This window comes from Lepidochelys kempii, chromosome 8 (assembly GCF_965140285.1).
Source record: "Lepidochelys kempii isolate rLepKem1 chromosome 8, rLepKem1.hap1, whole genome shotgun sequence".
NCBI classification, from domain to species: domain Eukaryota; kingdom Metazoa; phylum Chordata; order Testudines; family Cheloniidae; genus Lepidochelys; species Lepidochelys kempii.
This window is the reverse complement of record NC_136387.1, coordinates 50,654,533-50,666,914: the sequence shown is the minus strand read 5'-3', so window position 1 is coordinate 50,666,914 and position 12,382 is coordinate 50,654,533. Positions and strand designations below refer to the sequence as shown.

Sequence of the window (12,382 nt, the reverse complement as noted above, 5' to 3'; positions counted from 1 at the left end):
AGTTGCAGCAGCAACGTCCCATTTCCCCCGTTCCCTCACCCCTCTGTACGTGTGCTCCCGACGAGCCGTCTGTCCGCTTCGGAGGCCAGCTGTGAAGCTGCTGAGCATGTCTCATCATTCACGCTCTTCCCCAGTCGCGCCGCATCTGCAGTGCTCTGGGAGACCCTCTCTGCTGGAGATGGGTGTGCTAATGGGCTTTGGATGTAGAACGCTCTTTACCCCAAGACGGTGTAAACTTCTGACAGCAGCAGCATAACCCCTGTAGGGCAGAGAGTGAGCGAGAGGCTGCCAGAGCTAGCAAAGCAAAGAGCAAGAGACAAAGAAAACAGCAAACAGAGGCATGGGAACAACCCAGAGATGGGAGGACCCCTGGGGCTTAATTCTCAGAGATGCTGAGCCCCTACAGCTCCCATTGACCTCGTTGCCTGTGGCTCGCCGGCCACTTGTTAAACAACTCAAGCAGTGGGTGCTTCCACCGCTTCCCTTGGGAACCTCTTCCCCAGCCTGCTCCATCTTCATTGCTGTCCTACTGACATACCCCTTTGCTCACTGCTTAGAGTTACAGCCCCTTGAACCACCCTGGACAGCAGCACAGGCTGGAGATGGCTGAAAGGAACCAGGCAGGATTGACACGCAAAGGGGAACTTCGGGGCCGTAGCGGGTCGAGATCATACAGTATGTGACTAGAGGTGGGGGCGCAAAGGCAGGGCTACCTGTACAAAGTGGCTTCCCGCACTCTACAGCATTCCCTCTCCTTGGGGTTTGTTTCTACCACGCATCCAGTGAGGAACACTGTACTCTGCAAACAGACCCAATGAAATCAGTGGGACCAATTGTGGCATAAATTGCAACTCCATCTAAGTGAGAGGGGCAGAATCAGACCCTTTGCCTTTACACCTTGCAAGGACCAGACCTCCCACGCCTCAGTCATTGTGAAGCCAAGCTGGACATATCTAGCTTTTTAAAGTCTGGCTGCACGGCATGGTTGCCATCCACCAGCCCTTGTCCTCTCATTGTAACATCATAACCCTGTGATTTCTGCATCGTGACGTGGCTGCATGAGTGCCACACGTTATGCTGCAGCGTATTGCCATGCTAGATCGGGCCAGGACCCATCTAGCCCAGTGCCGTGTCTCTGAGAGTGGCCAGTGTCAGCTGCTTCAGAGGAACGATGCATTTTAATAGACTCTCCTACAAGCCAGGATGTTAATGTCCTACAATTGCAGACCCCATCCTGTCCACAGAAACCAGGTCAGGTAGCAACCTCTGGTGGCTGCTCATCCTGGGAGATGTGGGGATGCAACTTCCAGGATAACCAGGGTCTGAATTTGTGGTGACTTTCTGGGTGTGAGGGAGAAGCAGGAGACACTGCGAGACATTTTCTTTTGCCTCATTCCTTGGGTGAAGGAGTCTCCTGATTCTCAGCCTTAATTCTTCACCTTGAAGAGGCAGGACACATGCTAGTGACCAGGATAGCGACTGCGCAGAAGACAAGTGCCCTTTGCTCTTTGAAGAGATCTGGTGAGGTCACCTAGTGGCCACCCAGGTGACTGTTCCCCTCTGCCCCACCTTCTGGTGATCCACTCAGGGAGCTGTAGAGAGCCTCGTGATGCTGAATGTCTGGTGAGAGGAAATAGTTTCGATGGGGCAAGAGGCGCTTGTAACCAAGTGGGCTTTCAGAATGTTGTGCTGTGTGAAATAGGAACAGGCGTCTTGATTGTATTGGACCAGCTTCAGAACAAGTTGGTTCAGAGCCTGACCATAGTGAATTAAAACCAGTAAAAACTCTTCCCTCTCTAACCCGCTTCTGACAGGCCTTGCTGATCACCAAGGAGTCAAATCAATCAGGAGCATCCAGTTCCCCACACCACTTGAGAGCACATCTGGCTGAACAGCTGAAGAGCCAGAGAGCAGGGAGGATGGGTGCTGGGCTGGATCCCCGGTTGTGCCATTTACCTGTCTGCTGTCATCCTGAACAGCTGGGTTTGCACAGTGAGCTGTGGCTTCATAAAACCGCCTGAAGTGCCGTCAAGTCCCAGTGCTCCAGCCGGTGTGGAGGGGAGGCAGGCGTGGGGTAGAGGGATTGGGCCAGGAGGGAAGTCAGCAAGCCTGCAGGGTGCCGTTTGTTTTGGAAATTGCAGAATGAATGTCAGCGAACAATATGCATCCTGTTGTGTGATCTTCAGTCAGGGTCAGAGGAAGGGAAAACCATGCAGAAGTGGTAGCCTGCTGTGAGCTCCGAACCCTGCGGCTGCTATGCTGTGCTGGCAGAATCCCGGTGATGGGGAGGGGAGAAAAGTGTGTGTGTGTGGGGGTGCTGGTGGGGAGGCCTCTAGCACTTCATTCTTTGCTTCAAGGAGTCCTTAAGGGGCTTCCGTGCTCGGGGAGAACTTTTGAAGTGTGCTCTCCGTTGCGATGAAGCCCTTTCTCCTTCTCAGAGTTACATTAGCCCAAGCGCTGCAGTGCACAGACTGCAAACTCGTGGGATGACAATTCTAGCTGAGCCCCATGTCATTCTTCCCCTGAGTCCTGTCCTGCAGCATCCCTGGTGCTGGGCTGCTACAGAGCTTGGCCAATGCACCTCAGTCCTACCCTGCAGCTTCCCCGCTATTCTAATCCCAGTGCTTTACACAGCTCTGTCAAGGCCGCTCCGTCCCAGCCTGCAACCCCCCACCCCCACTATTCCGGTTCTGGGCCCCTACCTGGCTCTGTCAATGCACCTCAGCCTTGACCCGTAGCCCCTCCTTCTCTTCCAATCCTGGACCTACCTCTGCCCAGCTCTGCCAATGCAGCTCAGTCCTGGCCTGCACCCCCTCCCCACTGTTCCAGTCCAAATGGGTGGCATCCAACTGAGTCTTTTGTTGAAAATTGGCAGCAAGTGATGCACAGATGGGAGCTGCAAACAGGTTTGTTATTGTAAGCTTAATGCTGCCTTCTTGCAATACAGCCAGTGGAGGTGAGAACATCAGGCGTGGATTTCAGATGCTGTTTCCTGACTATATGCTAACAACTGAGCAAAAGCTTGTTTTAGTCCCAGTATCCAGAACATGGTTAATCTCTGTCATTCTGTCATGCCAGTGCCCAGCAGGTCTCAGCCCTATGAAGGATGGCACTGGCTGCTATGACCGCCACGTTGGTGTGGACTGTTCGGATGGGTTCAATGGTGGCTGCGAGCAGCTGTGTCTCCAGCAGATGGTGCCTCTGCTGGAAGATCCCGTTCTGTACAATATCCTCATGTTCTGCGGGTGAGTGACCCGGCCCATTCCATCCTTATCTAGGAGACAGGTGGGCAGCGATATGGGGGAACCTTACATGTCCATATTAGCACCCAGGGCAGGAAAGGAACATACTGCATGGTGTCTTGAGCTGGGTCAGGGATAGCCATGCAATGCAGCCCCTTGGGCACCCAGCATTTCTAGTGTTGCCCTGCACATGTGTATGTGTGTCCATGCACATGCAGGTGGGGCAGGTCTTACCTCTTACGCAGACAGCTGCACAACACGAGGAAGAGATCCCGCATTGTGGAGATGCACCAGAGCTCCCTGCCTCCTCCTTCCCAGACGGGCAGGTATGTTAGTGAGAGAAACCGCCCCCGCCTTCCTCAGGGCACTGTGTATTCCTTTGTCAGGAGGGCAGCCAGGTGCGAGTTTGAGTGTACGCCATCAGCTATGAAATCAGAACAGTATTTCCCCTTGGGATTGTCTGCACTGTAACCTCTTCGTAAGCGAACGGAACGGCTCTGTGTTTGCTCGGGAGGCAGGTCTGCCCAGTGCTTGGGAGCAAATGGAGCGCAGGCTGGGTACTGGGAATAATTTCCTGACAGTCTGAGCTATCTGGTCATGGACTGGTCTGTCAAGGGGAACAGTGGAAGTGCGATCACCTGAGCCATTTAGAACTGGACCGAACAAGGCACTGGAGTGAACAGTCTTCCATTCATGTCTTGAAGATGATCAGGCGACTATATCTGTTTTGGGAGCCGTCCGCCACTAGTGGTGATAACTCAGTAGCTCCAAAGCTTCACTTGGGTTGTTCCAGTTGGCCGTAGAGAGGGGCCTTCTTTCCTTGCGTTGAGGTCCCTCCCCTCCTCCACCACTGGATGTATTGGCTCAGTCCCCTAGTGTAATGGTTTGTGCCGGGTTTCCCCCCATGGCAGGTGCATTGAGGATTACAAACTTGGAGTGGATGGGCGGTCGTGCCAGCTGATCTCGGAGTCCTGTCCAAAGGGAGGTGACTGCGGGGAGAGCCGGGAGCTGCCCATGAATCAGACTCTGTTTGGGGAAATATTCTACGGGTACAACAACCACTCCAGGGAGGTGGCAGCTGGACAGGTGCTGAAAGGGACCTTCAGGTGAATACCATGTCCTCTCCTTCCATGAAGCAGGCACTCTCACTGTTCTCGTCTGGAACCTGTCACACCCCTAGGAAGTCACGGTCTGTAACACGGTCCCGGGTCCATAGCCTCTTGTTTCTGTACAGGAAAGGGTTTTCCCAAGGAAATGGGGGATACAGGAAAAGGAGCTAACTGTAGGCTGGTGAGTTTGCTTTGCTGTTCATCTTCGCTGTTTACAGTTGTTGCTTTAAATGCAGCCTGGGTTGGGTGCAGTTGAAAGTCCATCCTATCTGGTGGCTCTTCTGGGTTGTAGTGAGTTGTTGGCCACAATCTAGTTCTTAGCGGCCAAGGCCCAGGTCCTCGGAGGTCTTTAGGCACCTAATAGCTGCTACCTTTGAGGCCAGGGTCACAAACCCACCAGCCAGTGTTTTGCAGGAAGCTAGGATTTAAATAGACCCAGGAGACTGAACAGTACGTTAAGCGCAGGTGTGTTGACAGTGCAGTGTGTGGCGGGGAGGCTGAGCTTCCACTGATCATGGAATGCTTGTTCTCTTTCTGATAGCAGACAGCCCTTTAATGCAGCAGACAAAAGCATAATGCGAGCCAGTGGCTGGAACCTGAAGCTAGACAAATTCAGGGTGGATAAGGTGCAGGTTTTTTCACTACAGGAGGTGGTGGATTCTGTCACTTCAGGTCATTAATCAAGATGTGTGTCTTGATAAAAGAGAAGCTCTAACTGTGCCAGAAGTTCAGGGTTTGATGTGGGGATCACTGAAACGCTGTGGTCTGTGCTGTGTGGGAGAGCAGGCTAGATGAGCACAAATGTCCCCCCAGCCTTAAAACCTGTGTCTGTATCGCTAGACCTCGTTCTCCAGGGCTGCTGATCCGGTCACTTTAATTACAGACACAAACACAAGTGTAACTCTCTCAAATTTGCAGGCAGAACAACTTTGCCCGGGGCTTGGAGCAGCAGCTTCCAGATGGCCTGGTGGTGGCCACTGTCCCGCTGGAGAACCAGTGCCAGGAGCAGATCTCTGAGCCCACACCTGACCCAGGCTTTCTGACTGGTGAGTGATTCCAGCCACGCTCTGGCTCCTCTTCTCCCAGGCTCCATTTGTGGAAGGCTGGAGAGAGTTCTTAACACATGGAAAATGGGGCAGAGGGAGGGAACCTTTCACTGCCCGGCTTCAGCAAAGAAAGGCCTCCCTGGCCCGTCAAAAAGTCAGACAAGGCCGAAGCCTGGGAGACCTCAGATGCCGTGGCTGCTCCTACTCACCTGTGGGCGCCCTTGGCACATACCCTTTCCCTCCCCTACCTTCTGGGGGATCACCACATGATCAGTGGCTGACTAGCCAAAGGTCCCATCCAGCTGCCTAGCATGGCAGGATAGCTCGCTGAATGCTAGGAGGCACTCATTGTTAGCCATTGTTCATATTGAAGTGTCACCTACTGTCCCAGTCAGGATCAGGGCCCTCAACAGACACGTTGCCCCAAAGAGCTTACAGTGCAAATAGACACTGGGAAAGCTACAGCACAGACGTAAAGTGACTTCTCTCAGGCTGCCCAAGAGCTCAGTGGCCGAACCAGGACTAGAATCCAGGTCTTTTGAGTTCCAGTCCACTTCCCCAAGGTAAGTCCCGTAGATCTCCAACACTGAGTCAGGCCTCGTTCTGTCTGACCTGTGTACACAATAATAAAGACCCCACAGGTCAAATGCTGCCCTCACTTACGCTATTGACCTCAAACTGCACTTCCCTTTTCAGCCCTGCTGGCTCTGAGGTGGTTACACAGGTGTAACCAAGGCCACGCTGTTACACAAGCAGTTTTGTAATTGGAACTTAGTTAACAATTCTGTTGATGAGGCACAAGCTGGAAAATAATCCAATTTGTTCTCCAGAGCTGGGCTGGCTCTTCACAGCTGACAGAGGTAAAAAGCAGTAAAACCTTGTATTTTTCACTGAAGTCAGCAGATCTCGTCATCATTCTGAATACACACGGGGGGGAAAGAGGTGCTGAGTAAGAAGGGGCCAGTTTTGCATAACCACTTTTAAGAGGAGACCCACTCATTCAAGTCATCAGTTACAGTGAGCACTGAAGTAAGGGGAATTTCAAGGCCCAGGAATGTCTCCTTTTCCCCAGCTCCATTTATTAGCACTTGGAAAATGCGGCTTTACTCTCCTTGCACAATCCAGCTGTTTAGAGCCTTTGAAGAACCCTTGACATGGGATAGTTTGTTCCTTGGTTTGCCTGTTCACTACCCTCTCGGTGCTATTATCTCATATTGCATAAGCACTAAATGGAGCAAGGTTGCTAACCAAGTGGGTGGTAGGACATAGTGTATCCTTTTTGTGTAGTGTAATGGATTGACTGGTCCATCTGTCATCAGTCCCCTAGGCTGGTTGGACCCATGGAATGTAGAGTTACTCTATCTTCCACTACTGGCCTCGGCCTATAAAGAATAAACCCTGATAGCTAAGGGCAATTCTTCTTTAGTTGGAAGGGTGGAGGCCTGTCTTTTCGGAGCAGAATGTCTTGCCCCAGGCACATGGTGCTTAACTAATGACCAGTCTTGTGTGTAAAATTGGCAGCTCTGGTTTTGTGATGTTAGTCACCAGAATTGATGGTCAGATGAAGTGCTGCCTACTGTCATGTTACCCATACGTTGCTGGAGATTTAAAGCGGACTATCATTGTTTCGAAACTACCAGAAAACGCAACATGCCGAGAGAGGGTGTTCAGGAAGCACGTCATTTATAAGAAATCCATAGCCAGTGCTCAGCTGATGGGCGCTTTCTCACTCCTGACCCACAGCACTACCTGCTATTTCAGCCCTGAACTGCATACACAGCCCTGCCATGTCACTTGAACCGTTTTTGTTTTTCCAGCTCTGGGCTCCCTCCACAGCTCTGCTGCCTCCCATACCCCATGTTATCCCAGTTGGTGCTGTCTAATGAGTCAACCCTGCTAGTTATGTTGCGTGGTCATATGGTTTTAATATGTTTGAGTGGGTGCAGACGTCCATTAGGTGCTAGCTGGAGGCCCACCAAACATGTCCTGGCAGCAGCACCTCAAATCCAGAGGTAATTGTGCATTTGTTCCCTGTCACCACTCACCCTGGGAATTAGCTCTTCTCCAGTTTTGGATGGGGCATCACTGAACATGCTGCCCACGCTCTGAGGGAACATGCATGAGTCCCACCAGGAGCACTCCAAGGAATTTGGAAGGAGCTGGTGGATTGAAATCCAGAGATAGGAATCTCACTGTAACTCTGGGAGGTAAGAACTATGGCTGGAGTTTTCCAGGGCACCTAAGGAAGTTAGCTGCCTCATTTGAATGAGGTTTGCGTGCCTGCTTTTCCTTTGAGAAGCCCAGCCCAGACGCAGATCGGAAAGAGCCAGTTGGAAGGCAGAACATCTTTTAACTTGATTGAAATGGGCGGGAGTTTATATGAAGGCTCTGTTCATGTTTCCACATTTGTTTACTGGTGCCTGTTAAATGAGACTATAGAACAGGCAGCAGGAATGGAATTGTTTCTCTGACGGATGAGCGTTCCTGAGCCTACGGCTCAAAAATGGAGTCTCTTGGCTGTACCAAAGAGTCTGCATCCCAGCAGCAGGGGCTGTGCTTGGCAGCACCATCTGAAAGCTGGAGATCTTCTTGAAGAAAAAAAATTCCTTCTTGATCCACTCAGACAACTGCTCACCCTGGACAGCTAGAGTCAGCAACCCTCACTGGAGCACATGCGTAATTGCAGATGTTACTGTTGGTTCTAACATTTCCCAGCTCCTTTTTTTTTTTTTAAGGTAAGCCACGCTAGTTGACTCTGCTGCCCCCAAGAAATCATAATTTTTATGGCGTAAGCGGCACCCTCTCCCTTAGCCCCCATGATCCTGTTATTCCCTGCTGTCTCTAGCTGGGGTGCTGATTGTCCCGTGGCCGTGCTTCCTGCTGAATTGATTCCACCGCTGCTGCCCCGTTCCTAGCACTGGACATTACAAAACACAGTCAGGAAACGCCGAGTGAGTTTTGCTGTTGCCACCCGAGCCAGGAGTTAAAAAGCCCGGCCATTTTCCTTTCCCGTATTTTACAGCTTGCCATCTCAATAGAAGAGTGCAGCCACCTCCATTAATAATACATAGGAACTGAACATTTTATAAACTTACCCCTCATGTAAAAGGGTTGTTGTGAGCTTTCCCTGCCCTGTTTGGATATGGAGGGGTCAGGGGCTAATGTAGAGGAGAGACAGGTGGGTAATGTCCAGGTGATACTTATCCTCTGCGTGGAGAAATTAATCTAGCAGAGGTGTGAGGCTTGATTTTCAGAGGTGCTGAGCACCCCCAAATGCCATTGTATTTCCTAGTAGCCTTTGGGGTTCAGCACTTTGACAAGTCGAGAGAAGGGGTCACTGCCCCCGCAGCCAGTGCCTCACTCCTCTTTTCCCCCCGCACCTGGTACTTGCAGCCTACAGGGTCTCACTGGCTTTCTTATTGTCTGTGTCCATTCCTCCTGCTATGGAACATGGTGGCAATCACCCCGCGAGGGGGATTAAAGGCAGCGCATACGGCAATGCCCAGTGTGCTGCATTTGGAGGATGCAAAAGTCTAATTATTACAAAAGTCGAATTAGTGGAGTAATGAACATACCGGGACATGCCTTTGGGACCGGCCTTCCATGAAAAACCCACAAAAGGCCTTATCTTCAGAAGCCGAGCTGGGGATGGAGCGAGGAAACAAACCCAAACACATTCCTTTAAAGTTGTATTTTTAATTGCTGACCCTCAAATCATCTTTTAGCATAATTAGACTCTTACCTCACCTAGTTGTTTCCTCCAGTGCAGTCCCAGCTCATTCTATCACCCAAAGCAAGATTTAATTGGACAGAATTGTCCCTTTACAGCAGATCAGGCAGCGGAAGCCAGACGCTACCTAGGGCATTAGCTTTGAGCCGGGTTTGCAAAGCCCAGGAAGTGAGTAGCCCCTCACAGGGAACACTGATAATGATAATGACTTGCAGTTACAAAGCTTATAGGTGACCAGAAAATAGGAATGGTGTCTTATGGTTAAAATGGGGACTTGGGAGCTTGGGAGTGATACATTTCACTTAATTCAGTCTCCCCCTACCTCCACTCCAAATCTGTAAAATAGAATAATAGAATATCAGGGTTGGAAGGGATCTCAGGAGGTCATCTAGTCCAACCCCCTGCTCAAAGCAGGACCAATCCTCAATTTTTGCCTCAGATCCCTAAATGGCCCCCTCAAGGATTGGAATAGAGAACATAGTCCTTTCCTTGTGAGCTCCTCAGGGGAGGTAATGTCTCTTACGATATATTTACGGAGCACTTAAGTCAATGAGGCTCTGATCTCAGTTGGGGATGCTAGGACCTACTAGGTCCTACTAGGATTCCAAACCACTTCCCAAACTCTGGGCCAAACCCTGGGATCTGAACTCCCAGCCATTGCCTTGCTTGTTCTGTTGTGCAAGAATAATGAGAGTTCCTTTGCAGCTGGACACTTTAGCTTGTATCAAAGCCTTCAAAAGAAAATCCGTCCTGTCCCTTTGGTGCAGTCAGCTAAGCAGTCCGCACTGGAGGCTGAGACCATTTCACACATTCATTTGTCAGTACTTGTCACAACATCTCTGAGCTTTCAAAGAGCAGGCGCCGATCAGAATACAGGGATGTGAGCCACTCCGTTTTAAAATGCAAGAGATCATAGCAACAGCCGCACCACATCAGACCTGCGATCCATTCAGCCCAGTATCCCACCTCCACAAGCAGCTAGCACCAGATGCTTCAGAGGAAGGTGCAATCAACTTGAGAGGATACAAATCTGGAGTAACCTGCTCCTAAGGGAAATGTATTGCTTGGCTTGTGCTAAGGGAGGCAGTGTGGCCTAGAGGATAGAGCACTGGATTGGGACTCGGGTTCTAGTCCTGCCTCTGCTACTGCCTTGTAGGTGGCCTTAGGCAAGTCCTGTCCCTTCCCTGTGGCTCAGCTTCGCCACCTGTAAAGTGCGGATAATGGATTGGCCTGCCTTTGGAAAGCACTTTGAGATCAGTGGCTGAAGCGCGAGCTAAGAACCAGGGATGAGGAAGATTAGTATTTAAGCCCCGCTGACTTCAGCGAAAGCAGAGTTAGGCCCACACAGAACTCTTCTGGACATCTCAGCCTCCCTCCCTAAGACACAGCATCCCCATTTCCCCTCTGTGCGCTGTGGATGGTCTCGCACACCCTCCCGGTGTGGGGAAGACTGCCTGTTGGGTAGCTTGACACTCCCCCAGCACTGAGGGGGTCTCTCTCCCATCTCCCTCAGGGATGGTGAATTTCAGCGAGGTGTCTGGATACCCGTTGCTGCAGCACTGGAAGGTGCGTTCCGTCATGTACCACGTCCGGCTCAACCAGCTGGCCATCTCCGAGTGTAAGTAGCGCTAGGCTGCAAACTGGGATGGGGAGGTTAGTGGTAGAATAGCCTTTGGGTTGAGTGAGGTTTTGAGCCTATTCTCTTTGAAAACCAAAGGCTGGATTGTCACAACCATTGCTTGGCCATGTACGGCCGTAAGAGGGAGTAAGGCCCTGCTGGGGTGGGGTTTGTTGGGAGCTCTGGCTCCACTCCTTCTCATATTCACTACTGCCTTCTACTTCTCATTGCTTACTGTGTCCATTCCTCTGCAGCTTTCAGCAACGCCCTCCATTCTCTGGATGGAGCCACCTCCCGAGGCGATTTCGTGGCCCTGCTAGACCAGTTTGGCAACCACTACATCCAGGAGGCAGTCTATGGCTTTGAGGAATCCTGCTCCATCTGGTATCCCGATAAGCAGGTCCAACGGCAGCTCTGGCTGGAGTACGAAGACATAAGCAAAGGTAGGAGGCCTAGCCAGTGATCAAGAACATACACGCATCCTTCCAGAGAGCATATCGGCAGATCCCAGCTGTGTGGAGTCAAGGTAAGGGAGCCCTTTTCCAGGCCAGGTGTGCCTGACTGCACCAAAGGAGTGTGTTCTCACCTTTGTACTGGCTATTCTCTATCCCCCTGTGACACAGGAGGCCAGGGAGCAGTGGGAGAGTGCTAGAGGGGAAATATATAAGCTCAAGGCTATTTCAGATGTGGTTCCCTGTAGACTAGGGAAGGTGGCTGCAGGTTAATTGGAGCACCTGCAGTAAGTCAAGGCCCTGTTAGGAACCTAATTAAACCCCCTGCTTCAGGCAGACAGACGGGGAGGAGGAAGGAGAGAGGACTGGAGCTTGGAGGTGTGTTGAGAGATTTGGAAGACCTGAGTACTGAAGTAAGGGAGACTCCCTTCCCCGCAGCATCTAAGGACCGAGGGTAACCCCACCTAAGGGAGATGAGGGTAAGAAACCCACAGGGGTTGAGAGGGGCTGGGACTCAAAGCAAGGAGCAAACCCAAACCCCTCCCCCACTTCCCTCCTATACCACCTTCCCAGGCTAGTAGCAGGGGCAAAGGGTGGTATCTTAGCTCCCCGCCAAGAAAAGCGCAGGACCCACCAGACTAACATTGGCCATCTTGCCTCCCTCCCCCCCCCCCCGCCCCCCACCACCAATGTAGACTCCTACAGCCAGTCATGTGCTGGTGTTGTGATATGAACTAACTGCTCAAGCTAAGGCGCCAACTCATTTTGTTGTTTGTTTAGCCCTGATACAGCACCCACTGAAGTCAGTGGAAAGACTCCTGCTGGCTTCAGTAGGGACTGAATGAGGTCATTAGGGACAATAAAAAGCCAAGCACCCAGAGAGATGAAAGGCTAATGCAAGCCTTCCTGCCTCATTCTACTCTTAGCTCTTATATGTCTTTAGTCTTTTTTTCTCTTCCACATCGGCACTCTTCCACCTGGGCCTTGAGTATGGAGTTTTCTCCTCTCCAGTGTTTTTCTTCCCCCAGAACCTTAGCTTTCTTTTACTTCTATACCCAATTCATAGAATCTCAGGGTTGGAAGGGACCTCAGGAGGTCATCTAGTCCAACCCCCTGCTCAAAGCAGGACCAATCCCCAATTTTTGCCCCGATCCCTAAATGGCCCCCTCAAGGATTGAACTCACA

The 12,382-nt window shown here is 51.3% G+C and overlaps 1 protein-coding gene across 5 annotated transcripts in view; it reads left to right on the top strand.

The window, feature by feature from the left end:
• The window catches only part of ASTN1 (astrotactin 1), a 188,593-nt gene that overhangs the window by 134,945 nt on the left and 41,266 nt on the right, over positions 1 to 12,382 (top strand). For 4 of the 5 annotated variants that reach the window (XM_073356476.2, XM_073356474.2, XM_073356475.2 and 1 more), the window contains exons 12-16: positions 3,079 to 3,245; positions 4,154 to 4,348; positions 5,270 to 5,397; positions 10,641 to 10,745; positions 11,000 to 11,188. In XM_073356476.2, coding sequence (XP_073212577.2) covers positions 3,079 to 3,245; positions 4,154 to 4,348; positions 5,270 to 5,397; positions 10,641 to 10,745; positions 11,000 to 11,188 — 784 coding nt within the window. The remainder of the gene's footprint in view (positions 1 to 3,078; positions 3,246 to 4,153; positions 4,349 to 5,269; positions 5,398 to 10,640; positions 10,746 to 10,999; positions 11,189 to 12,382) is intronic. The other variant, XM_073356477.2, reaches the window with a different exon arrangement.